This window comes from Malus sylvestris, chromosome 9, assembly GCF_916048215.2.
Source record: "Malus sylvestris chromosome 9, drMalSylv7.2, whole genome shotgun sequence".
Lineage (NCBI taxonomy): Eukaryota > Viridiplantae > Streptophyta > Magnoliopsida > Rosales > Rosaceae > Malus > Malus sylvestris.
Window position 1 is genome coordinate 33,011,729 of NC_062268.1, and position 27,627 is coordinate 33,039,355.

Here is a 27,627-nt window from a genome sequence, read left to right on the forward strand (position 1 = left end):
CAAGAATTTATAACAAATTGATCATGAAAATTTTGATGATGTCTAAATCCCAAAGTCTGGACATATTAGGTGATTGATTAATTATATAATCTTGAGAAGTTGGCCAACTCAGCTGCCTTAAGTCAGCACAGTTTGATATGTTACTTGTTAGGTGGTTATTGCTTCAGAGTGTAAAGAATACAAAATTTTGAAATTAACAAAAAGCATGCACAATGGTGTCAAAATTCACTTGTTCTGCTCTAAGTTCTCTTATTTGGCTGCCTACTTTGGGTTAGTTGGATGCCTGCTAAACTTAACAACCTTTACAATGTCGTAATTACCACTTAGTACCAGTCTTGTAGTAGGTTTTCGGTTCAAATCTCGCAAATGGCAAGTTTGAAATCAAATTATTCCCTCACCCCTTTAGTGTAACATATTGTTCTGTCAAAAACAATGTTGTAATTGGTCATTAGTTCCCCACACACAAGCTCAAACGTTGTTCAAAATCATCCCTAACGTGCGGTCACTTGTTAATTTTTCATTTCCAAACTATATGCGAAATTGTCACGCAGAATTAAAATGGAAACAATTAAAAGAGAAACTGCTCCAACTATAAAGTAAAAAAGTACATGAATTTGAAGAAGTTTTATTACATCAAATGGAGAATATTTGCAAGTGACGGATTGCCCTTATGGTTAGGGTCTTCGTCTTCACAACCAACCAGTTAAAAACAATACTCATCAAAGGAACCATCAAGTTCTTGCACAGAAAAACAAAATTCACATAGCATATATAGAGTGTCTAGAGGGCTACTTTCTGCCCTTCTTGTTCTTGCCTCTCTTGTTCTTGTTCTTGTTCTTTGTCTTCCCCTTGTTTCCGGTACATTGGGAACCAGACGCAGCATCAGCCAACAGATCTGACTCATTGCGTATGCGATTCTCCTCGCCAATATTGTGACTGTCCCTGGTCTCACTCGGTACAGAAGCAACATCAGTTTGCTGAGACTTTGGAGACTTGTTGGATTCGCAATTTCCCTCACCTATAGTGTGACTTTCCCCGGCATCGCATGGCTTATCTAATGCGGCACCAGTCTTCCCCTCCTCAGAATTGGTTGCACAAAGCACACGACTGGAAGATCCAGCTTCCGAAGCTTTTAGGACGGGTGGTTTAGGAAACAATTTTCTAAATATGTCATCCCTAGACTGGTTGGGCATCATGTCAACAAAGACAGCATCTGAACACAACCACCTTGAACAATTGGTCCCAAAACTTGCTATTACCAAAGTATTACCGACCTTCTTAAGAGCTGCTGCGAGCACATTCACATCTAACCTAACAGATTTGCCGCTCCTGCTTTTGAGGGCGTTATAAAACTCTGACGGCAGCTGTTCAGTGATATAGTTCCTCCCCAGCAAATCATGGAGTAAATCTAGACCAATACCAAAATTCACATAAACCAAGCATAACACAACGACCAATCTCACCATAAGTAGTGAATAGTAGTTCATCCAATCTTTGATGGACTTTTTAATCCATTCAACCATATCCACCTTATTGAAAATGCAATCCCGAACCACATCAATCACAAAACGAAGAACGCCATCCAAAGATGGTCGAACATCAGCCCCCCTCAAACTTAAGCTGGTATCTTCCCCTTGGTATATAAGCCACTCAATAAAACAAGAACTTGTAGTGATAGCATAACCCTGAAAGCAAGTTGCCCATATCAGAAGGCGCTCTAGAAGGTATAGAAAGCAACCTGGTGTTATGTAATCCTTCACAGCCCTCCAGTTCACATTATAAGTTCCAGCTAAAGCTTCATGGAACCTCAACATTACAGACACCTCTTTTGGTTCTTGACCTGTGTTTCCACGTTCAATATTCCCACAGAGATTCTCGATGAACACCTGCCATGGCGGGTTGCAGTCGAGTTTTCTCACAAGCTTCTCATACAGTTGATTATTAAGCTTACCAGTCCCGAGAATGACCATTACAAGCTTACCAATTTGCCCCCAAGATAGCTCATTCTTCGATCTGGTAAACTCCTGTATTACTTGTTTCAGCACATTCTTTGAAGCATCAGTTCGTCGTAGAGAAATCAATTTCTCCCTCAATGAATTCCTCCAATCCAAAGGAAATACGAGAGGAACAATACTTTCGATCGAAAATGTTACACATTTGTGCAATCTCTCAGCATCATGATACCTTAAGGTCAAACATTTTGATTGCAAAAGATATACTGAGACCTCATAGATATAGGTAAGACACCTGCTTCGACAGAACACTGACTCAGCATTCTTGATGGGAAACTTGTAGAGCTTTTCGAGCTTGTCCAAAACCTTCATGCCAACAGAGAGCAATTCTGAACTCCAATAATTCCTGGCGGCTGAAGCAAGCTGGTGAGCATCAACGGAGACCAATTTCCCTTGATTTCTAAAATAACTTTTGTTCAAACCACGAACCCAATCAGCATCAGGAATCAGCAAAACATAGACTGGACTCAGATTATGATACATTCTCCAAACTCCCAAGTAATTCAAACAAAACTCTCCATAACTTTTGTATTCACTAACTTCCTGGGTTTCGAGGCATCTGAGATATTCAAATATGTGAGCAATTTTATCCTTCCAAAAATTCCAGAAGTAAATCAACGAGTCCATGGAAACTTGATTTTCAGATATTCCGTTTGCTGAACACTTTATCAGATCATCAACCAACATTTCTTCCCACACATACTTATCAGCGCTTGAAGAAAGATGAGCATCCAGTATTTTTTGAGAAGATAAAATTTCACCTCCAACACTACTGTGTCTCTGGCAAGCATTCATGTGATTTTTAAACACAAACAAGTTACTCTGCTCATTTAACAAAACTTCAACCTCAGTGCAAACAAACTCATAAAAGCTTTCTGTCTCGTTCTTAGCACATGACTTGGCTTTTGATAAAAGCTCTTCCTTTTGTGAAAACTGCTTTACGGGCCATCCCTTACCGCCATATGACCAAAGAGAGTTGGCAAGCACATAGAATAGAATATGCAATGATGCCTCTCTGAACTTGCCAGCCTTTTCAAGGAAATCAGCTTCGAGTATAATATCACCTTTTAGTTTTGCGATTTCAGCTGCCTCAAGATAGTTTCCAAATCCTTCTTCCAACAAAAGAAGCTCATCAAGACCAGCGTGCTCCTTCAAAAAGTTTCGCATTGAAATTATAGAATGAAAAGCTCTAACAAAATTCATCATGGATCTGTTATCCTTCAACTTGTGATAGTGAAGTGCACAGCTCTCGAGAAATGCCTGCTCAATTTCATCCATTCCTTCTCCCCTTCGAGCCACAGCAGAGTCTTTTATTGGATGCTGCTTCCAATATTTTATGTATTTCAGACCCATTTCAAATAGCTTTCCCTTGGCACAAACAGATAGACACTCGGAGAAAAAATTGCCCTTAGCATACACATCCGCAGCATCTTGATAGCATCCTGCTAGAGAAAAACATTCCCCAGCTCTTTCCAAATCACCACATTTATCCAAATAAATCCTAGCTGCATCAGTAAAAGCTATACTATGAGAAATTAACTTTATCAACTAGATTTGAGTCGGAGCAATAAACACGAAGATTCATGTCCAACAAATAACAAACCAAATTGTATCAGAGTGCTATCGCAATATCACTATAATATAAATGCTGGAAAGCTAAACTAACAGTTGTTAAAGAATCATACCTGCTCTTTCATACTCTCCCAAATCAGAAAAACATCTAGCTGCGGAATCTGCCTTGCCTATAGCATCAAATATCTCGGCAGCTTCCTTAAGAATGGTATTGGCCTCTGAAGGATTTGAAGTCCGCATTCGATCAGCGATAGCTTTAAGGCCAGCAGCTTTGGACCTCCTTTCCCAATAAGTATCACCAGCTCTTTCAAAGCACATTGTGGCCATTTCGTAGTTATGTTCATGATAGAGCTGCAAGAAAACAAAGATAAAGGATTTCGTAAATATTACTGAAAATAACGGTGTTACATCATAAATAAATTATTTTTGCGGTGGGAACTAACGATGAGGATGATGAATAAGAAATCAAATAAATTCAGGACTATTACATGTCTACTACAACAATTCTTTGTTACTATTGACTATTATAGAGTAAAGAATGCAAACCTTAATGCCTCGTGATTTCCACTCCTCAGGACTACTAGCAACTTGCATTGCCTGTGCAAGGGAATCGTCCAGTTGTCTAACCTGTACAAGACATTTCTTCTTCCAGTAGTCAAACATGGGCTTGGAGAGCTCTTCTACATTCTCGCAAAACCATAATCTTTGTCTCGTCCGAGTAACAGCAACATATAATTGCTTCAGTTCAGAGCATAAGATGTTGTGTTTAGCTTCGCTGAAACTTGGAAATCGTTGAGGCAATGTTGAGTCAAGTAAATCTTGCTCCTTCATGTAATCATATATCACCCTCCATTGATTTTTAAGTGGCGATGATCCAAAAAAGTTGTACAAGAGTACATCCTGCAGACAAGACATAAACGATACGAATCAAAAGCAAATATAAATTTAAAAACATATACAAGATTCAATGCACTAAAAATATCATAATTAATAAAAGCCCCTTACTTTGTTAAGCGTAGCTGCAAAAAATTTCGCAAGGAAAAAAAAAAAAAAAAAGAGTGATTAGAAGTGCTATCAATCACCTGGAATTCAAGCCCCTTGCATTCCACTATGGTCAGGACAAGAGCCTGCTTCCCAACGATTTTGAAAATTTCTTTCTGAGCACCAACATCACGGACCAAAATAACTTGCTCTGCTCCGAAGCCAACTATGTTAGAATTATCAATTCCACTATTTCCAAAAATTCTGATGATTGCATTTTCATCTTCTCCGGATTCAAGCAGTACCGGAGCTTCCCCATATATCAGACTGGTTTCAGGTTTTAAAATATCTATAGATAGAGGGAAAAAACGATAAAGTAGTTCGACAATGCTCTGTGATAATTTCAGAACGCCAGCATGCGTACGGAAGTTCTGAGTCAAGTGAAATATTTCTGAGATTTGCCCTTTTTCTTTTCTTTCCTGATGCTTATTGCCTCTTGATTCCAATACAAACTTCTTGTAGAACAGATGTCGTATATCTTGGAACCGAAAATCAATTCCCCTGGCAATGGTCTGTGCCGTATCACCAGAAAAAACAAAACCGTCTTCGACATTGTTGCACATATGCTTGAACAAAGCAATTTGGCTCATGGTGAGATCTTGAACTTCATCAATATAGACAAAATCCATTTGATCACCCACACATTTTTCGTGCCTGATCCGACGGTGTAGATCAATGACAAAATCAGCCAAATCAAATTCACGACTTTCCAGCTTCATTTTTTCGTAAGCCTGAAATATGTCGTAGATTACTTCTCTCTTTTGCTTGCTTAAATTGGAAACCCTGCCCTCTGACAGTTCAACATAATCCTCCCTCCCGAGTCGGCCATCACCTGCTTCTATGGCTCCTAAACCACCTTTAATATGAGATATAATCTCCGTAAAGACTCTTGAAGCATCAAGCTGCTTTGTTAACTGCATATTAAAATGGGGCCAGTAAGATGAACTGAACCTCTCATAATTAACCTCCTTTGTCCTGATGAAGGTCTGCAATGCAACTGATCTTGAGCTTCTCAATTGACCGTGAGTGAGTGTTGTTGGATCGAGGAATCTTTCAAAGTATGAGTTAGTCAGTGTTCCATCAAGCATCATCAAGAACTTATGAAATGTTATTACAAGAGGGTAAGAATCGGGAGGAATATCCTGAAATGAATCCTTGATATCCTTGAATTGAAATTCCTCCTCATCAAAATCAGCCATATCAATCAAAACTTTCTCGGTCGAATCACTTCCACCACATGCAAATCTGTAGACATACAAAAGTTAGTAACTTAAGGTGGCTGATGTGATGTTTGAAATTTACAAAACATTTCAAGTAACGAATCAAGAACAAGAAAGAAATTTTTGTTTGAGAGAAGGAAATCAAGATTCCAAATAAACCAAAGCAGAAATTTCTTCCGAACATTGTATATGCAATCCACAGAGTAAACTATGAATAATGAATTGATGATGCTTCAAGAATCAAGAATAATGAGGTCACATGATTGACTTATAATGATCTACAAAGAATGTCTCTTGGGACCCTATCCTGTATAGTCTTTGCTCCTTCATACATATCCTGTATAGCTTGGATATATGCTACTCGTACTCCTTTCTTCTCTAAAATCCTCCAAAGAATGTCTCTTGGGACCCTATCATACGCTTTTTCCAAATCTATAAAGACCATGTGTAAATCCTTTTTCCCATCTCTATATCTTTCCATCAATCTTCGTAAGAGATAGATTGCCTCCATGGTTGAGCGCCCTGACATGAACCCGAATTGGTTGTCCGAAACCCGTGTCTCTTGCCTCAATCTATGCTCAATGACTCTCTCCCAGAGCTTCATTGTATGACCCATTAGCTTAATACCCCTATAGTTCATGCAATTTTGTACATCGCCCTTATTCTTGTAGATAGGCACCAAAGTGCTCATTCGCCACTCATTTGGCATCTTCTTCGTTTTCAAAATCCTATTGAAAAGGTCAGTGAGCCATGTTATACCTGTCTCTCCCAAAACTTTCCACACTTCAATTGGTATATTGTCTGGGCCTACTGCTTTTCTATGTTTCATCTTCTTCAAAGCTACAACCACTTCTTCCTTCCGGATTCTACGATAAAAAGAGTAGTTTCTACACTCTTCTGAGTTTCTCAACTCCCCTAAAGAAGCACTCCTTTCATGTCCTTCATTGAAAAGATTATGAAAATAACTTTTCCATCTGTCTTTAACCGCGTTCTCTGTAGCAAGAACCTTTCCATCCTCATCCTTGATGCACCTCACTTGGTTTAGGTCCCTTGTCTTCTTTTCCCTTGCTCTAGCTAGTTTATAGATATCCAACTCTCCTTCTTTGGTATCTAGTCGCTTACATATCGTCATAAGCCACTAACTTAGCTTCTCTCACAGCTTTCTTCGCCTCTTGCTTCGCTTTTCTATACCTTTCACCATTTTCATCGGTCCTATCCTTGTATAAGGCTTTACAACATTCCTTCTTAGCCTTCACCTTTGTTTGTACCTCCTCATTCCACCACCAAGATTCCTTTTGGTGTGGGGCAAAGCCCTTGGACTCTCCTAATACCTCTTTTGCTACTTTTCGGATACAACTAGCCATGGAATCCCACATTTGGTTAGCTTCCCCCTCTCTATCCCACACACACTGGGTGATTACTTTCTCTTTGAAAATGGCTTGTTTTTCTTCTTTTTGATTCCACCATCTAGTCCTTGGGCACTTCCAAGTCTTGTTCTTTTTTCTCACTCTTTTGATATGTACATCCATCACCAACAAGCGATGTTGATTAGCCACGCTCTCTCCTGGTATAACTTTGCAATCCTTACAAGTTATACGATCCCCTTTCCTCATTAGAAGAAAATCTATTTGTGTTTTTGACGACCCACTCTTGTAGGTGATCACATGTTCTTCTCTCTTCTTAAAGAAGGTGTTGGCTAAGAAGAGATCATATGCCATTGCAAAATCCAAGATAGCTTCCCCATCCTCATTTCTCTCCCCAAAACCATGGCCACCATGAAAACCTCCATAGTTGCCTGTCTCCCTGCCCACGTGTCCATTTAAATCTCCTCCTATAAATAACTTCTCCGTCTGAGCAATTCCTTGCACCAAGTCTCCAAGGTCTTCCCAAAATTTCTCCTTCGAACTCGTATCCAACCATACTTGAGGTGCGTACGCACTAATCACATTGATAAGTTCTTGTCCTATTACAATCTTGATTGCCATGATTCTATCTCCTACCCTCTTGACATCTACAACATCTTGTGTCAAGGTCTTGTCCACGATGATGCCAACACCGTTTCTCGTTCTATTTGTGCCCGAATACCATAGTTTAAACCCTGAGTTTTCTAGATCCTTTGCCTTACGACCAACCCACTTAGTTTCTTGTAGGCACATAATATTTATCCTTCTCCTCACCATAACTTCTACTACTTCCATAGATTTTCCCGTCAAGGTTCCTATATTCCACGTTCCTAAACGCATTTTGCTCTCTTGAACTCTACCCTTCTGTCCTAGCTTCTTCACCCTTCCCCGTCTAATAGGATCAAAGTACTTCTTTTGTGTGTCCCGTGTAAAGTTGATAGGAGCATATGCTCCCAAACAACTTTGAGTGGAGTCGTTCGAAAAGAAGTTTCTATAGCCCCCTTGCTCATTTAACACTGCATCCGGGTGCCGATGGAGATACAGCGACCCTTGCTCACTTATCACTGTGCTCGGGCCACACAGCGCGCCACTTACGGGTGACGCCCTAGCTTTAGCGCAATTTCGTTCTGGATTCATTTTCATAAGGATTCGACGTGATCATGGAGTGCCGGCTGTCGACTACCTGACGCCCTCCCCCTCCTCCTTTATCCGGGCTTGGGACCGGCAATGTAAGATAAACTTACACGGCGGAGTTTATAATGATCTACAAACACGAGAAAAAAATAAAAAGAAGTATTAACTTTTTTTTGTTGAATAATACACGCACCTTTTCAAGTGTAGAACATGTTGTTTTATGGCAAAACATAGCTTAGGACTCACGGTAACAAAAAGCTGGTGTAGAGTTCTCCCCTGAGTAGCCGAAGAACTCGGCTCAACCATGCTATTTGAACTACTACCGCATCCTTTCTCTGCCAAATGGTGACATTGTTCATTTTGAAATAATTTCATGGTTAAAACTGTTGTCTTCCCTGTTCCTGACCGTCCAACTATAAAGGTACTTTTATGATAAAGGATAATCTCCATTTCCTGGTCAGTTACTTCAAAAGGAAGATCCAACTCTTTACCCTCACGGTCAGACAGCAAGTGATTCACTACACCAGATGACAAGGCATAAAACTTCATGAGCAACAAACTCTCGCTGACCTGTGAATTCTCAACATAACTTCTACCATCCGAAGCATCACCAACAAAATCACTATCAGTTTCAGTGGCACTAAGATCTTTAAACCGAGGCACATCCAAAGAGGTTGGCCAGCACTTCGGAACTTCCAAGTTACTGGTCACAAATGACAAAGAAAATTAAAAATTACTTCAGAAGTTCAAAAGATTTAGAAAAGTTCGTACCTTCCATAAAGAAAGCAATCATAATTAACAATTCAGGCACGTTAAGCCAAAAAATAAAAATAAAACTAGAATGCAGAAGAACATACCCCTCAAGACATTTCTCATTGCAGCGATTGATAAAATCATCTGTATATCTCTTGAAAATACTAGCCAAACGATTTACCAATTTTGGGATGTCCTCTAGGGGCAATATGTCCCAAACCTTTAATACTTGAATGTATTTCAACTCCTTTGCAATGTCAATTGTGCAAACAATATATAGACCTCCAACTTTATATTGCCTCAAGATTGATGATGAGCCAGAACTAGTCTGGACATTTTTCTTTTTAGGTCTCCATCCACCGGAAAGCTTCAGTAGAAGATTTAGCACGGACTTCTTCAACTGAATTGACTTAAGTTTTCTGAACGACTTCAGAAAATTATCACTGAAAAGTACCTGAAGATAATAGATTGGGGGAAGAGGAACATAAAAATGAACATAGAAAATATTTAAGAAACCAGAAAGTCCAATATGAGAAAACATAATTTCGACTATAGAGATTTCATGAAAATAGACAAGGGAAAACTAGAAAGTAACCCAATCATAAATAAAAGCCCAGAGCTTTACCTTCCATCTAGAACTTCTGAAAAGTAAGCTGTCAGCATTAAGCAAATCATCAAACTGGTCTAACTCTTTCTTCGCCTCTAATATGGCCCTGGCCATATCCTTGTCTTCATCAGCATTAAAGAAACACCGCCGATTCCTGGCATCATGGACCAAATCCTCCCAAACAGATTCGCTACCACAAAGAGTTCTTTCATTTCCCAAAATCCAAAGGCAGTGCCTGAATTCATTAGACGACCAGTAGTTATTTTCACCCTTACCAACAAGTAAAAACGATGCAAAAGCGTACAAGTTTACATAGAACCATACCGAGCCCTAGTAAGAGCAACATTAACTCTTTGTGGATTCGATATAAAACCAAGTGAGTGATGTTGATTGGATCGCACAGTAGACATGATAATTATGTCCTCTTCCCCACCCTGGAACCCATCAACTGTCTTCACCTTCACTTTAAAGCCATCAAGCTTATCGTACTTCTGTCCAAGTTTGTCCTGAAGTGCAGCTACTTGAGCTGCATAAGGAGAAATTACACCGATACTGAGCTTCTCTTTTGAAACATCCCATTCTGTATACAAAGAGAGAAAAAAGAAAACTATCAGTTTTATCCAAACTAAGAAGTATTTAGCCATTACAAAAAATAATAATAATAATAAATAAGAACAAATAAATATTACAAGCATATAATAGAAACGTAATGGAAAATATTGAATTTGGAACATGAGCATGGCACCCTGGCTAGACATACTTTTGTACAAATTCTGCAGTATTTTCAAAGCAATTGCAACCTCTACCATATTCTTTGGACTATGTCCATCCTCGTCCTTCTCCTCTCTTCCATCAATTACATTAATAAAAGAATAAGGACCGAACATTGACCCTGGAAGAAAGTGTTTCTCATGGCTTCTCCTTTTAACATTAGGAGCATCCAGGATCTGGTTATAGTAGAAACTTGAATTTGGGAAGGAACTTATTGATGGATGCATTCTGTATTGCATGTTTAGAAGGTGTTTAGAGTGACCCATTGAGCTCAGCCTCTCAAACAAGCTTCTACCAAAACCAGCTTCATAGGACACCTAAGGAAGAAAGAATAAGTCAGAAAGAAAAATTGCAATCAGACAAATGATTAAATAAATATAACCAAGTAAGCATCAACATACATTGCTTTTCACCGTAGCTGGTAACTGACATTCATCACCAACAAGAACGGCATGCTTCACACCTGGAAGTTGCAGTGGTATAGTTGACTCGCACTCCTTCAATTGTGCAGCCTCGTCGATAACAACAACGGTCAGTGGCTCCATTTTCACTCTATGCAGTTTAAACGAACTGGATGCAGTGCAAAATATTAAGGAAGCTCTTTGAAAACAGAACTCCATTACAGATTTTTCGTTCCTAACATCTGGAAGGTCAAGTCCTCTAATCGAATTCTGAAGAGTACGTAATACTGAAAGGCACTTTCGTCTCTTCATGTACAGATGAAATGTGTCGCCTACTGGCTCTGGCACATCTTCAACTTCTGAATGAGAGAAAAGCTCTTCCAATACTTCAGAATCAACATTACCTTGCAACAATAGTAGTCCAAAGGAATCAACTAACCCTAAAAGCGAAATCATGTCTTGGAAATTTTGTGCCGAAATGTAATCTTGGCTTATATGGGTACAGAAGGTAGCAATACAACATTTTAAGGGTAATGCAGTAGGAACAAATCTCTCTCTGAAAAATTCAAGAAACGATTTGCACTTCCCCTTGCTAACTTCGGTCTCACTTCCGCAACCTTTCCTCACCAGTTCACCATCACCGTTTTGTTTTTTCTCTTTGGCTAACTCATTTTCCAAGAAAATATGGTAATGTGAAACACAATCCTCAAGAAGCCCAATCATGGAAGAAGAGCAACTACTCCAACCTGTCACCGGCCCCAGGCATTCGAAAAGACTTTCAACACGGTGATCCAAATATATATCTTCAATATCAGAACCAACTTTGAGTCCCTCTTTTTTCCCAAATAAAATAATTTTTCCCAGAGGACAAAACAAAGCACTGGACTCTGCTTCAGTCACCATCTCTACAAGATGAGAAGCTACTTCAGTTACTGCAACATTTGTTGGGGCACAAACAAGAGTCCTACAATTCATCCTTAACAGGGTCAATAGCAGAGTAGCGGTGGATTTAGTTTTCCCTGTCCCAGGTGGACCCCATATAAGTTGCAAAGTAGACTTGGAATCACAAAACAGCATTTCAAGACAGGCCAAAACTGCCCCAGTTTGTGACTCATTCAATCCAGAAGATGAACACTCAAATAACAGCTTATCCCGAATGTCAGCATTCATTTCATACGAGGGAGGATAGTTTTCCTGAGCCTGTTACCAAGCATAACATATATAATCAACCCCAACGATAAATGACAGTGTTGAAATATAGTAACAGAAATTATTCGATCAAACTGAATGGAATAGTTAAATGGGAGAAAGAAAGAGACCGTAGAATCCAGAGTACACAATTGGAGTAGTACACATATACACACGACAGAAACTTTGATCGAAAGATAAAAATGAAAGAAAATCATCACGCTTGTATCAAAATTATTAGAGTACCATACACAGCGTAAACTAACAAAAAAGGTAATTTGCTGCGTATTTTGTATAGTGTGTACATTACATATTACATCATGTATTATTGTCCACATACCATGAATAGGCCCCATTTCAGTGAATGCAATGCACAGAACTTAAGGTCTTACCACAGAATGAGTGCACAAAACATCCTTGATAATCTTCAGGTTTCCAAACATGTGCAATGCTGCCCATATTCTGCTATTAGTGATCAAATTCACAAGGAAAACAACAAATACTGATGCCGGAGTGCTCTTGTTATCGTTGACTTGAAACCTTTTTGATGCCTCGACTTTAAACTCTTTTATTTCAGTCTCTATTATCTCATCATTAAATTCATCTTCTCTCTTATTTTCTGAGATTTTATTTTCCGTGATGTTAGTGACCGATACAAAAGTCCATGACCTCCCTACCCTTTGTAAATCAGAAACAGTTTCGGGTTTCGCATCAGCTAAGACAAAAAGATCCCCAGGCAAAGTTTTGTATGGTTCCTTTCCACGTTCGCTGAACCTGTTTCGCCACTCATCAACCTTGATATTATATATCCATGTTTCATCAAACTTGGACTTGGATTCATTAAAAGCAACCACTTCAGCAAATGGTGCTCTGTCAATGGTTTCCATACTCGACTGCACCTTTGCACGAGTTTCCTCTAATAAAGGAAATGAATAGGACCCAAAATAATGCAGAGCTGAATCGAATGATTCAGGAATCTTCTTCACCTAGAAAAGTAAAAGTTCAGACAAGTTAGTTGATAAATCTATAGATGATGACATTGCATGAAGAAATTATAGAAGCTCAAATATATTGCATTCACAGACGTTGAAAGCGAGTTCTCTAGCCACAGCATAAATCTTTACTTTAACCAACTCTAATGGTTGAGTATAACTAGCTTAAGACTGCACATTACAAGTAAACTTATAAGATAAATTAGGTTCTCATCCCTCATTTTTCATTTTCATTAATTAAAACCTTATTTCTTTTTCATTTTTGATCAAGGTCCCTTGACTAATCTCAGGTCCAATGCTGGCAGGGCGACCGTCCGGGGCCCAAAATAATTGGGGGCACCAAAATTATTAGGGTGGTATATTTATATATGTTTTCATAAGAGTATAAATTTATAAAATGCGGTTTAATGACAAAGAAATTTAATTTGAACTGCTGGTTTTGTTGTTTGAAATTAATGAGGAGGTATTGGGTTCAAAACACCATGTATGCTTATTTACCTTTCAATTTTTACAAATTTCTTTTCATAAGAGTATAAATATATAAAATTTGGTTAAACAATTAAGAAGTTTAATTAGAATCAATGGTTTTTGTTGTTTAAAATTAACGAGAGGTCCTAAGTTCGAAATGCTAAGTGCATGTTTATTCTTTTTAATTTTTACGAATTTTTGTTTGGTTGTTAATTTATTTTTAATTAGTAGCTAGTAGCTAGTAGCTATGTGGATTGTTATTTTTAAACATTTGTTCCAATTCCAGTCTAATCTTCAACAAAGAGTAATGCGTTGACCAAATTCTTAGATCAAATTTGCAAACATATGACATGTCCTCAAAAAAATTAATTTAGTACCCATTTATTACTTATACATATCAATTAAAGACTCAAAAACATCAATATTTTTTAATCCCATATTGACAAGGTTAGTAAATAAGAAAAAACACCACACGATTTATACAAAAACACTTTAAAAGTTCAGATGGAAAACAAAACTCATATCTGACACACCCTAACCCGAAGACTAGGACGTGCTGGCCATCACGCGAGCGTGACGTAACCATAACGCAAGCGGAAACGATTTAATAATAAAATACGAGTTAACGAAAACCACTAAGTACAGTTATTTACAACCTAGCATTCTATGTGCATAAGAGTGTACTAAACACACATAAACAGAGCATAAGCGTCTAGGTGCAGTCAAGTAGGACCATAACTAATTTACAACACCCTCGGGTGAAATCCTACATTTATTTAGTCTGTCAGAACGTCGAAGCAGTCCTCGTAGGCCACCAACGCCTCAACTATCAACTAGAACCTGGAGGGGCGAAAAACAGAAAACGTGAGTGGGCGAAAATAAAGCTTTTCCAAATCATTTCATAAATCCACAATTATAACCCCTTTTTGGAAAACCTGTATACTTTCCCAGAAAAATAGTATATAGCATATATATCTCAATTGTCTCGATCATCAATCTTATAACAGATTCAATAAAGAATGTACCATGCCAATTTCAACAGTTTAGTATGAATGCATTGACATAATATAAATCAGGTAAAAGAAATAATCAATCGGAGGCCCTCTAATAGCCCTGAACGATTGAACCTAGAGCTCAACATCTATCAATCTCACTCTGCCGGAGTCACTCCGCGTAACCTGTCCGGCCTCTGCACATAAGTCGGAACCACCTAATGTAGTCTGAACGACTCATGGTAATATTCGCTCTAGTGCTTCTCTCATCAATCATCTGTATACAATAACCTAAGGTCACCCACCAGTCATAATCTCACTAACACTCTACGACTGGCCCGTCGTACCCACTCCGCGTGGACTGTACGACCAGCATCTACTTGGATCCAAGGCGAGCGTGCGATGCGGTGAATACTATAAGCACTAAACCATGGTGCAGGATATGAGCTCAATATATCTCATCATCATCATAATATTAATTAAATACTTACCTGTGCTTCCACAGCACCATCATACATATATGCATCATACGACAGTTCATAATATCCATAACATTCTATGCATGGCAATCACATCATATTTCATTTCATTTCAATATACTTTTCATTTAAATTTGATTTCTGGGGAAATCGAGTATATAGGTATATATATATAGAAAGCAATGCCCACTCACTGGTATGTCGCCGGGTCGTAACCCCCTTGACGCCCCTGGATGTGTTCGTCCTCGTTATAAGTTCCACCTAGAAGTGAAATAACTTAAAACAATCATTTAACGCACATTTAACGCACCTAAACCAAACTAGGTAATAAATTCTTCATACGATGCTCAAATTGGGTATATGAATATACCACAGTGACCTACACAACCTCAGGATCATCCCCAAATTTTTAAAATAATTTTTGGAGGTCTCACGCGCCCCCACGCGCCAAATAGGGCACGGGTCTACGCGCCCCCCACGCGCGGCCCACGTGCTGTGCACACTGACGGCACAGTAACTGCCGTCAGGAATATTCTCGGAATATTCCGTTAAATACCCAACGGTAACGGTAACGGCGTTGGAATATTCCGTCAGTTTTGACGGAATATTCCCTGTCTTCTCCGGCGAGTCGCCGGTCGCCGGCGAGTCGCCGGTCGCCGGCGACTGTTCGCCGGTTTCTGGAAAAATTTCAAATTGACTTTTCTCCTTCGTTTTTCGTCCATTTTTCACGTATTTTATACCAAAATGAAGCATTTCACATCCTCTATCACGTTATACTAATTTAAAACACTAAAAACAACGGGATTAAACCTTTTCAAATCTTCCAAATTCGGCCAAACGTCGAACTGGGTCACTTCGACGTCCAAACTTCCCAAACTTCACACTCCGAGCTTCGTGGGAACCTCCTAGAGCTCCCTATGATCTTAGTTTGGCCTAAAAATCAACGAGATCAAAGTTCGTAAATAGTACATAATCTGGGCAATTTTAGAAACTAAGGTTTTTGAAATGAAACTTACTTGAAAATGGTATCCTTGAGTTCGTGAAGTTCCCTAGATCACGATGGTGATCTTAGATTGGACGTTCGTATAGAATTGTGGTTGTTCTTGGTGTTTGTCCGAGAGTTTGAGAGAGTTCGAGAGTAAAAGAGAGAGAGAGAGTGTTTTCTGAAGAATAAGAGAGATAGAGGGTGACGGGAGATGAGAGAGACAACCCACGGGTTTTGGGGAGGGATTTAGGGGGTAGGACCCCACCCTAAGTCCAGATATAATTTAACACATACAATAATAATTCTAACCCTAGTTTAGGATCTTAGTGTAAAACAAATACCAAATTTACGCACCTTAATCCCGTTTAAGGGCGTTTCAGTAATTTCACGTCCTCGGTATTTAGTAATTCTGGGACGGGCTGTGACAATCTCCCCTCCTTATAGAATTTCGTCCCCGAAATTCCAATCACCAACCAGAACATCAAAAGTCATAGAATAACCTCGGATACATATCTCTCATCCGTTCTTCTGTCTCCCAAGTAGCTTCTTCAGCTGAATGGTTTCTCCACAATACTTTTACCAAGCTCACGGTCTTATTCCTCAAGGTCTTATCTTTCCAATCCAGAATAGTCACTGGTTCCTCATCGTACGTCAAATCTGGATTAATTTCCAATGGTTGAGGAGGAATCACATGTGAAGGATCTGAAACATAATGCCGAAGCATCGACACATGGAATACATTATGTACCTTAGACAACTCTGGAGGTAGCTCCAACCTGTAAGCAACTTCACCAATCCTCTCAGTGATCTCATAAGGTCCAATGTACCTGGGACTTAGCTTTCCTTTCTTCCCAAAGCGAACCACACCTCTCCAAGGCGATAATTTCAGAAATACATAGTCGCCCACATTATACATTCTATCCGTGGTATGTCGATCCGCTAGGCTCTTTTGCCTATCCTGGGCCACTTTCAGGTTAGACTTAATTACCTGAATATTCTGAGTAGTCTCATCCACAATCTCTGGGCCCTCAAGTATTCTTTCACCGACCTCTGACCAACATAATGGCGTACGGCAAGCTTTTCCATAAAGTGCTTCAAATGGAGACATTCCAATACTCGAATGAAAACTATTATTATAGGCAAACTCCATCAAATCCAAGCGATCATGCCAAGAATCACCAAATTGCATCACAGAGGATCTCAACATATCCTCGAGTGTCTGAATAGTTCTCTCTGACTGACCATCTGTCTGTGGATGATAAGCTGTACTGTAAAGCAATCTAGTACCCAAAGCTTCTTGAAAAGCTGTCCAAAACTTAGAAGTAAATCTTGGATCTCGATCAGAAATAATATTCACTGGGACACCATGATACTTTACAACCTTCGATATGAATAACTGAGCCAACTTATTTAAAGAGTACTTCTCCCTTACTGGAATAAAATGTGCTGATTTGGTAAGTCGATCTACAACCACCCAAATGCCATCAAAACCATTTTGTGTACGTGGCATCTTATACACAAAATCCATCGTTATATTCTCCCATTTCCACTGGGGAACGGGAAGTGGTTGCAATCTTCCAAACGGCTTCTTTCTTTCAGCCTTAACCTGCTGGCAGACAATACACCTACTAACATACTCCGCAATCTCCCTCTTCATACCCGGCCAATAGTAGAATGGTCGAATGGTATGATACATTTTAGTTCCTCCTGGGTGCATAGCATAAGCCGAACAATGTGCTTCATCCAAGATTTCCTTCTTCAGTTCCTCATTATTAGGCACATACATCCTGTTCTCTTGCATAAGCATACCATCTGATCCTCGGATCTTGAGATCTTTCTTCTTCCCTTCATTTCTTAAACTGATCAACTCTTGAATTTCTTCATCCAACGATTGAGCTGTAAGCACACGATCAATTAAGACTGGCTTGACTTGAAAATTGGCAAGAAAAGCTTCACTTTGTTCTTCCAATTCTAACTCTACTCCAGTAGATCTCAACTCTGCAAGAAGAGGAACACGACTGGCATACAAAGCATTGAGTCGCCCTTGAGGTTTTCTACTCAGAGCATCAGCTACCACATTTGCACGACCCGGATGGTACTCAATCGTGCAATCATAATCACTTAACAATTCCAACCATCTTCTCTGACGAAGATTAAGATCATGCTGAGTGAAAAGGTACTGAAGGCTTTTATGATCTGTAAAGATCTTACATTTCTCGCCATAGAGATAATGTCTCCAAATCTTCAAAGCAAACACAATAGCTGCCAACTCAAGATCGTGAGTCGGATAGTTTCTTTCATGAGTCTTCAACTGCCTAGAAGCATAGGCAATCACTCTACTATGCTGCATCAAAACACAACCCAAACCATTCAAAGAAGCATCACTGTAGATCTCGAAGTTACCATTATCATCAGGAAGTACCAACACAGGTGCATGAGTAAGACAATACTTCAACTGCTGGAAACTTTGCTCACAACTTTCATCCCATTCAAACTTAACATCCTTCCTGGTTAACTTCGTTAATGGCAAGGCAATCATAGAAAAGTCTTGAACAAACCGTCTATAATAACCTGCCAAACCAAGAAAACTCCGCACCTCAGTGACGGTTCGAGGTTGTTCCCAACTCTCCACTGCTACTATCTTTTGAGGATCCACTTGAATTCCCTGAGCTGATACCACATGTCCCAAAAATGCCACTTGATTTAGCCAAAACTGACATTTACTAAATTTGGCATATAACCGGTGTTCCCTCAATTTCCTTAACACCAAGTTAAGATGTCGAATATGGTCTGATTTCGACTTAGAATATACCAGGATATCATCAATAAAAACAATGACAAACCTGTCAAGATATTCCTGGAATACTTCATTCATCAATCTCATGAAAGCTGCAGGAGCATTAGTCAATCCAAATGGCATCACCAAAAACTCATAATGCCCATAACGAGTCCTGAAAGCTGTTTTATGAACATCCTCATCTTTAATCTTTAATTGATAATACCCAGACCTCAAATCGATCTTAGAAAACACACAGGCACCTTTGAGCTGATCAAATAAATCATCTATACGAGGCAAGGGATAATGGTTTTTAATCGTCACCCGATTCAATTGCCTGTAGTCAATACACAATCTTAAAGTTCCATCTTTCTTTCTTACAAACAACACCGGAGCTCCCCAAGGTGAAGAATTAGGTTGAATGAAACCTTTATCAATTAACTCTTGCAATTGAATTTTCAACTCTCTTAATTCTGCTGGTGCCATTCTATAAGGAGTCAAAGAGATAGGATTCGTACCTGGAAGCAATTCAATCGAAAACTCCACATCTCTATCTGGAGGCAATCCAGGCAAATCATCTGGAAATACATCAGGATAGTGTCTGACTACTCCGACTTCCTCCACACTACTGGGATCAACATCATTCAAAACCACATGTGCCAAGTATCCCTGACAACCCTTGGATAACAACTTCTTTGCCCTTATGGCTGAAATAACACCATGCCTCACTCCACTTCTTTCACCCACAAAAGTAACCTCAGGTAGTCCAGGACGAAGAAAAGTAACTGATTTCCCGTAACAATCTATATGGGCGCGATTATAATGCAACCAATCCGCCCCTAAAATCACATCAAAATCCACGATGTCTAACGGAATAAGATTAGCAGGCATAATGACATTATCTACCATCACTGGACACCCAGAGTAAAAACTATCAACATAACATTTATCCCCTCTAGGCATAGCAACTCTAAATCAAACCCTAGAGGTGAAGGATGAGGTTGCGTCATTTGAGCAAATGTATGAGAAATCACAGAGTGTGTAGCACCACAATCAATCAAAACTCTAGCAAAATGACCAAGAACATTCAACATACCCATAATCAAGTCTGGATGGTTCTGAGCATCTTGCAGTGATATGTGGTTAACACGTCCCTGAGCTGGCTGTCGTCCTCCACGACCTCTGCCACTCTGATTACCTCGTCCCTGATGAGTACGTCCTTGACCTGCCTGGGCAGGCGGCCTAAACGACCCTGCACTACTAGCAGCAACTCCGCTCTGTTGGGGCTGACCCCCCTGATACCACTGAGATCCGCTAGCTGGCATAGACGGATATGAAGTATAACCTCCCTGATCCTGAGAATATCCACTCTGAAAATAAGGATCCTCGGAATAGTGATACTGTCCCGGAGCATAAGGAGCAACATCACCTTGATAGTGATAAGCACCACCACGACCACCTTGGCCATAACTGCCTGAATTAAAGTTCTGTTGAGTCGGTGCTGGTGTTGGCATAACAGGCTGTTGGGGTCTCTGCTGATTCTGGGGACAATTCATAGCTCTATGTCCTGTCTGACCACATGTAAAGCATGCACCACTGAGTCTCCTACATTCTCCATGATGTCGAAAATTACAATGGCGACATAACGGAGGACCCGAACTACCAGTACCACCAAAGCCTCTCTGACCAGAAAATCTAGGTCCATTACCAAACCTACCACCTCCTCTCCTCGGACCTGTGGCACTAAATCCACCACTGGAAGAACTCGAACTCATTCCACTTTTCTTGAAATTCTGCATCTGACGAGGTCCTGGAATGGAAATACCCTTACCTTTATCATTTTTCTTCTGACCATTACCCTTATCCTCTTCGTCCTCACTGTCCGGAAGATTATCAGAGTCTTCCATCCGAACCAGAATCTCAAAATACTCATGATAATCGGCACAGGGAAGTGCATTGGCAAACGTTCTGTACCTCTTCTTAGATCCCAACTTGAAACGACGAAGCATTTCTGATTGATTACTCGCTAAATCAGAATCATAACGGGATAAATCAGTAAACTTCCTGTAGTACTCATGTGCAGACATATTTCTCTGCTTCAGCCTGGTGAATTCCTGTTTCTTGCGATCTATATATTCCGGAGGAACAAATCTCTTCATAAAATTTTCCTTAAATACCTCTCATTCGGCTGCCCTTTCAGGTGCCATGTGCCTCGACTGATTTATCCACCACGCAGCTGGCTCACGGCCCAAAAACCAGGTGGTGGTCTCCACCCATCTATTAGCTGGCAGGTTTCCTTGACTTTGCATCACTTGAAAGGTCTGCTCAATCCGATCCAACCACCTTTCTGCCCCTTCATAACCTTCATTTCCCTCAAAGGTTTCCAATTTCAGATTATACATCGTCTCTACGGGCGTTCTTTGAGGAGGACGGATATTAGCCTGAAAAGCTTGAGCCATTGCTGCCCCTAACTGAGTTATATCGGGGAAATTAGGCTCAGCAGCACGGCGATGATCTCTACGAGGCGGCATAATTCTGACAGAAAACATCCAAAAATCAATAGAAGAACTCATTAGTTCTACAGGACTGCAACCTATGCTCTGATACCAAACTGACACACCCTAACCCGAAGACTAGGACGTGCTGGCCGTCACGCGAGCGTGACGTAACCATAACGCAAGCGGAAACGATTTAATAATAAAATACGAGTTAACGAAAACCACTAAGTACAGTTATTTACAACCTAGCATTCTATGTGCATAAGAGTGTACTAAACACACATAAACAGAGCATAAGCGTCTAGGTGCAGTCAAGTAGGACCATAACTAATTTACAACACCCTCGGGTGAAATCCTACATTTATTTAGTCTGTCAGAACGCCGAAGCAGTCCTCGTAGGCCACCAACGCCTCAACTATCAACTAAAACCTGGAGGGGCGAAAAACAGAAAACGTGAGTGGGCGAAAATAAAGCTTTTCCAAATCATTTCATAAATCCACAATTATAACCCCTTTTTGGAAAACCTGTATACTTTCCCAGAAAAATAGTATATAGCATATATATCTCAATTGTCTCGATCATCAATCTTATAACAGATTCAATAAAGAATGTACCATGCCAATTTCAACAGTTTAGTATGAATGCATTGACATAATATAAATCAGGTAAAAGAAATAATCAATCGGAGGCCCTCTAATAGCCCTGAACGATTGAACCTAGAGCTCAACATCTATCAATCTCACTCTGCCAGAGTCACTCCGCGTAACCTGTCCGGCCTCTGCACATAAGTCGGAACCACCTAATGTAGTCTGAACGACTCATGGTAATATTCGCTCTAGTGCTTCTCTCATCAATCATCTGTATACAATAACCTAAGGTCACCCACCAGTCATAATCTCACTAACACTCTACGACTGGCCCGTCGTACCCACTCCGCGTGGACTGTACGACCAGCATCTACTTGGATCCAAGGCGAGCGTGCGATGCGGTGAATACTATAAGCACTAAACCATGGTGCAGGATATGAGCTCAATATATCTCATCATCATCATAATATTAATTAAATACTTACCTGTGCTTCCACAGCACCATCATACATATATGCATCATACGACAGTTCATAATATCCATAACATTCTATGCATGGCAATCACATCATATTTCATTTCATTTCAATATACTTTTCATTTAAATTTGATTTCTGGGGAAATCGAGTATATAGGTATATATATATAGAAAGCAATGCCCACTCACTGGTATGTCGCCGGGTCGTAACCCCCTTGACGCCCCTGGATGTGTTCGTCCTCATTATAAGTTCCACCTAGAAGTGAAATAACTTAAAACAATCATTTAACGCACATTTAACGCACCTAAACCAAACTAGGTAATAAATTCTTCATACGATGCTCAAATTGGGTATATGAATATACCACAGTGACCTACACAACCTCAGGATCATCCCCAAATTTTTAAAATAATTTTTGGAGGTCTCACGCACCCCCACGCGCCAAATAGGGCACGGGTCTACGCGCCCCCCACGCGCGGCCCACGTGCTGTGCACACTGACGGCACAGTAACTGCCGTCAGGAATATTCTCGGAATATTCCGTTAAATACCCAACGGTAACGGTAACGGCGTTGGAATATTCCGTCAGTTTTGACGGAATATTCCCTGTCTTCTCCGGCGAGTCGCCGGTCGCCGGCGACTGTTCGCCGGTTTCTGGAAAAATTTCAAATTGACTTTTCTCCTTCGTTTTTCGTCCATTTTTCACGTATTTTATACCAAAATGAAGCATTTCACATCCTCTATCACGTTATACTAATTTAAAACACTAAAAACAACGGGATTAAACCTTTTCAAATCTTCCAAATTCGGCCAAACGTCGAACTGGGTCACTTCGACGTCCAAACTTCCCAAACTTCACACTCCGAGCTTCGTGGGAACCTCCTAGAGCTCCCTATGATCTTAGTTTGGCCTAAAAATCAACGAGATCAAAGTTCGTAAATAGTACATAATCTGGGCAATTTTAGAAACTAAGGTTTTTGAAATGAAACTTACTTGAAAATGGTATCCCTGAGTTCGTGAAGTTCCCTAGATCACGATGGTGATCTTAGATTGGACGTTCGTATAGAATTGTGGTTGTTCTTGGTGTTTGTCCGAGAGTTTGAGAGAGTTCGAGAGTAAGAGAGAGAGAGAGTGTTTTCTGAAGAATAAGAGAGAGAGAGGGTGATGGGAGATGAGAGAGACAACCCACGGGTTTTGGGGAGGGATTTAGGGGGTAGGACCCCACCCTAAGTCCAGATATAATTTAACACATACAATAATAATTCTAACCCTAGTTTAGGATCTTAGTGTAAAACAAATACCAAATTTACGCACCTTAATCCCGTTTAAGGGCGTTTCAGTAATTTCACGTCCTCGGTATTTAGTAATTCTGGGACGGGCTGTGACAATATCTATCTACTAGTAAACCTAGAGTTTTTTCTTATATAAAGTGAGGGCATATTTTTTGGCATCGTCTCGGGCCTCAAAAATCTCTATACCGGCCTTGAATCTCCATGTCATGGTTTTACTAAAATTATTTACAAGTCATCATTTGTCAATTTTAAAAATGAAAAACTTATTAATTATTTCCAAACATATCTATTTTTTTTTCATATGTTTCTCTTTATAATTTGTACCTTTTTTAAAATTTGTACCAATATTCTTTTTAGTTTTAATTTGTACCCATAATTTTGAATTTTGATATGTACCCATATTTTTTATTTATTTGTACCCATATTTTTTTTGTGAATGTACCCATGTTGATTATATGTATTTATTGTATGTTTTAAATATGTTAATAGTTATTTCTTAAAATATATCAATAGTTACATGGGTGCATTATCTTTTTGCTAGAACTATGTGAAGCATAATATTACTCTATTATTGATTTTTAAGGAGTTGTTAAATTGTAAAAATATTATTAAAATTTGTTTAAATTTTATAATTTGTGGGATATTGAATGCATAAATGTAGAAGTTAAATCTATATTGGCTAAATAGCCAAAATGGTCTCTGAGATATGCATAACACATCATTTTGGTCCCTGAGATTGAAAATCAATAATGGTCCATGAGATTGTCCACCATCCATCATTTTGGTCCTTCCATTAAAAACTCTTTGGGCAATTTTCAAAGCTTTGTAACTCAATCGTTTCTTAACTAAATTCGACCAATAATATATCAAAATGAAGATAGGAATGTGTAGAACAAGATTATACCTATTTGGAAGCCCAATGGTTGCCGGAGATAGCCGAAAAATAGCCTCAAAGTTGACTGGTCCGCAGAAAAACTGGAAAACTCGCCGGAAACTGGGTAAACTTTAAACGTTCATAACTTCTTCAATACTCAACGAAATCCAGTGATTCAAAAACGAAAATCATACTTCTCGATGAGAAAAATAGAATGGTACCTTTCTCAATGGCTAACTCGTCATGATTTGGCCGGAAAACGGCTCGAAAGTGGCTAACTCGAAAATGGTTAGCCACTTTTGAGCTGTTTTCCGGCCAAACTACGGTGACTTAGCCATCGAGCAAGATATCATTCTCTTCCTCTCATCAATAAGTATGATTTTCATTTTGAATCACTGGATTTCATTGAGTATTGAAGAAGTTATGAACATTTAAAATTTACTCAGTTTTCGGCGAGTTTTCCAGTTTTTCTGCAGACCAGTCAACTTTGAGGCCATTTTCCGGCTATCTCCGGCTCAAATAGGTATAATCTTGTTCTACACTTTCCTATCTTCATTTTGATATATTATAGGTCGAATTTGGTTAAGAAACAATTGAGTTATGAGGCTTTGAAAATTGCCCAAAGAGTTTTTAATAGAATGACCAAAATGATGAATGGTAGACAATCTCAGCGACCATTTCTATTGATTTTCAATCTCAGGGACCAAAATGATGTGTTATGCATATCTCAGTGACCATTTTGGCTATTTAGCCATTAAATAATGCTAGAGACCTTGATCAAATTATTTAAACAAATAAAGTTTAATTCTAAAAATTAGGTTGACTAGAGACCGGAAACAAAGTAACCCAAACTTATATGATAATAAAGGCTGAAGAAATTATATATATATATATATATATATATATATATATATAGACACACAGATATATTGGGGGAAGTGAGAACCAAATGCGGGAGGTGCATGGTGAATGCTCTTAACCAATTAAGCTACAAAATTCTTGTATAGACGTGGATTTATTAGAAAACTGAGATGGGCTTTCCCTGTCTGAGTCAAGGCCAATAAATAAAAAACTACTACCTTGAAAAGGCAAGCCAGACTTCAAAGATTTAAAACCAAATATCAAGGTAGTATAAAAGATTTTTAAAGAGTTTACAAATTCAAGGGTTTTCAATCAATATTTTAAATGAATCCATCGAAGTTCAGGATATTTAATCAAAATTTTAAAGGAAAACTCCATATAAATTTAGATGTATTCAATCATGATTTTAAAGCAGTCATTAAAACTTCATGGGTATTCAATTAAGAATTGATTTTGAGTAGTGTTATTCACACACCATTTTTACTCCTCATATACCATTGTTAAATTTTGTCTATTGAATTTCTTCAATTCATTTTATTCGACGACCAGAAATTGAGAGGATATGTGATAGGTAAAAATGAGTGTGTGGATCGCACCATGCTTGATTTGATAGAATTTTAAAAAGTTAAGAATTTTGATAGATTTAGAAGAATTTTATAGTGTATTTTAGGCTTTAGGAAATAAAACCTCTTTCTCTAAGATTTTGAATGAGTTCAGAGTCTGTGAAACTCCATTAAAACTCCAGCAAAACTTCACGAATTTATAACTCTTTTTAGGGTCTTAAAACTCCATCAACCTTCAGAATCTCAATTGAATACACCTACTAAAATTTTTATTTCTGGAGTCTTAATATCTAAGCAGTCCCGAAAATACAAAACAAAACAAAAGCTACAGTAACGATCTCATCCAAATTTGAAGAAAAAACAAGATAAAGCTAAAAAAAATGAGAATTTATTAGTAGAAGTGATAGCAAAAACCTGGTTTTTGTACAGATTGTCATTGAAAATGTCTTCAAGTGACCAAGAAAACACAGTATCCATGAAACGGTCGGAAGCAGACATTGTCTCACACACTCATTCTCTTCCAAAACCTACTTCAATGGAGAGAAAAGTATGAAATGATAAGTTTCAGAAAAAGAGAAAAAGAAGTAAGACTGCCATGTACATTACAAGAAAGAGATGGAAATTATATGGTAATGCACAAAAGTATTCCCTTTTAACAGGAAAAACAAGAGAAATTCGTTTTCACTGTTCACAATTTTGCTTACAGGGGAAGTTCTTTGAAGACTCGGTGACCATTTTCACCTTTAATAAAATATAATACTAAAGCAAAAGTAAAAAGCAAAACTATTCCCTTTTCTTTTATATAAAAATTATGGAGTTGTTGTGCTTGTGAAATGTGATGTAAATGGTACGGTAACACACAAAAGTATACCCTTTTAACCCGAAACCAAAAAAATAAAGAGATTCACATTCATTTTTCACAGAATCAGAGTTTAGCTTACAGGGGACGCGGGGAAGTTCTTTAAAGACTCGCTGACCATATTGACCCATAAAGGTTCAACCTTTACACGTCCAATTATAAAATAAAAAATAAAATAAAATACTCCCTTTCCTTTTATCAAGAAAATTATGGAAAATAGTAAGCACTATTTTGAAATTGCTTAAGTGTGCAGTAAAATATAGAGTAAATAAGATACAATATTTACGAGGTTCGATAATTGTGTCTATATCCTCGGGGTAGTAGTAGTACTTTCTTTTATTATCTGAAATAATAGAAGTATCATGATAACTCTTATTATTTTCTCTCTTCTCTCTAACCTAGCTCACTGGTATTTTCTTCTGTATCTCTCTTCTTTCTTTCCTCTCCCTTTTTTTTTTCTCTCTTTCCTCCTTACTTTTCTCCGTATGTCTCCCTCTGTTTCTTTCTTCATTTGTTCCTTTGATTAATAGGTAAAACTAGTGATAGACAAAACTTAGTGGGATAAGTGGTCATCCACATTATCTAAAGTAGTAGGGGGCAGGCACTGTTCATTTTTTATTTATTTTTGCTTTATTTACAAGAATGTCATCCGGGTTGGGAGTAGACCTGTAAACGGGTCGGGTTTATTGGGTTTGGGTCGGGTTGAACCCGACCCGTTAAGTTAACGGGTCACCCGAACCAAACTCTTTAAGCTAACGGGTCACCCCGACTCGTTAAGCTAACGGGTTATCCGTTTCACCCGTTAACAATTATTATTATTT

The 27,627-nt window shown here is 38.9% G+C and overlaps 1 protein-coding gene across 1 annotated transcript; it reads right to left on the minus strand.

Moving 5' to 3' along the window:
- Positions 1–568: 568 nt before the first annotated feature.
- On the minus strand, positions 569–26,642 carry LOC126634486 (uncharacterized). Its single transcript, XM_050305015.1, has 12 exons — positions 26,362–26,642; positions 12,495–13,088; positions 10,915–12,114; positions 10,503–10,830; positions 10,067–10,322; positions 9,761–9,977; positions 9,240–9,589; positions 8,576–9,085; positions 4,667–5,870; positions 4,131–4,484; positions 3,698–3,935; positions 569–3,517 (listed from the first exon to the last, which is right to left on the minus strand). Exons 1-12 carry the CDS (start codon positions 26,443–26,445, stop codon positions 789–791), a joined length of 8,064 nt encoding a protein of 2,687 aa, XP_050160972.1. The 5' UTR covers positions 26,446–26,642; the 3' UTR covers positions 569–788.
- Between the last annotated feature and the right edge of the window lie 985 nt (positions 26,643–27,627).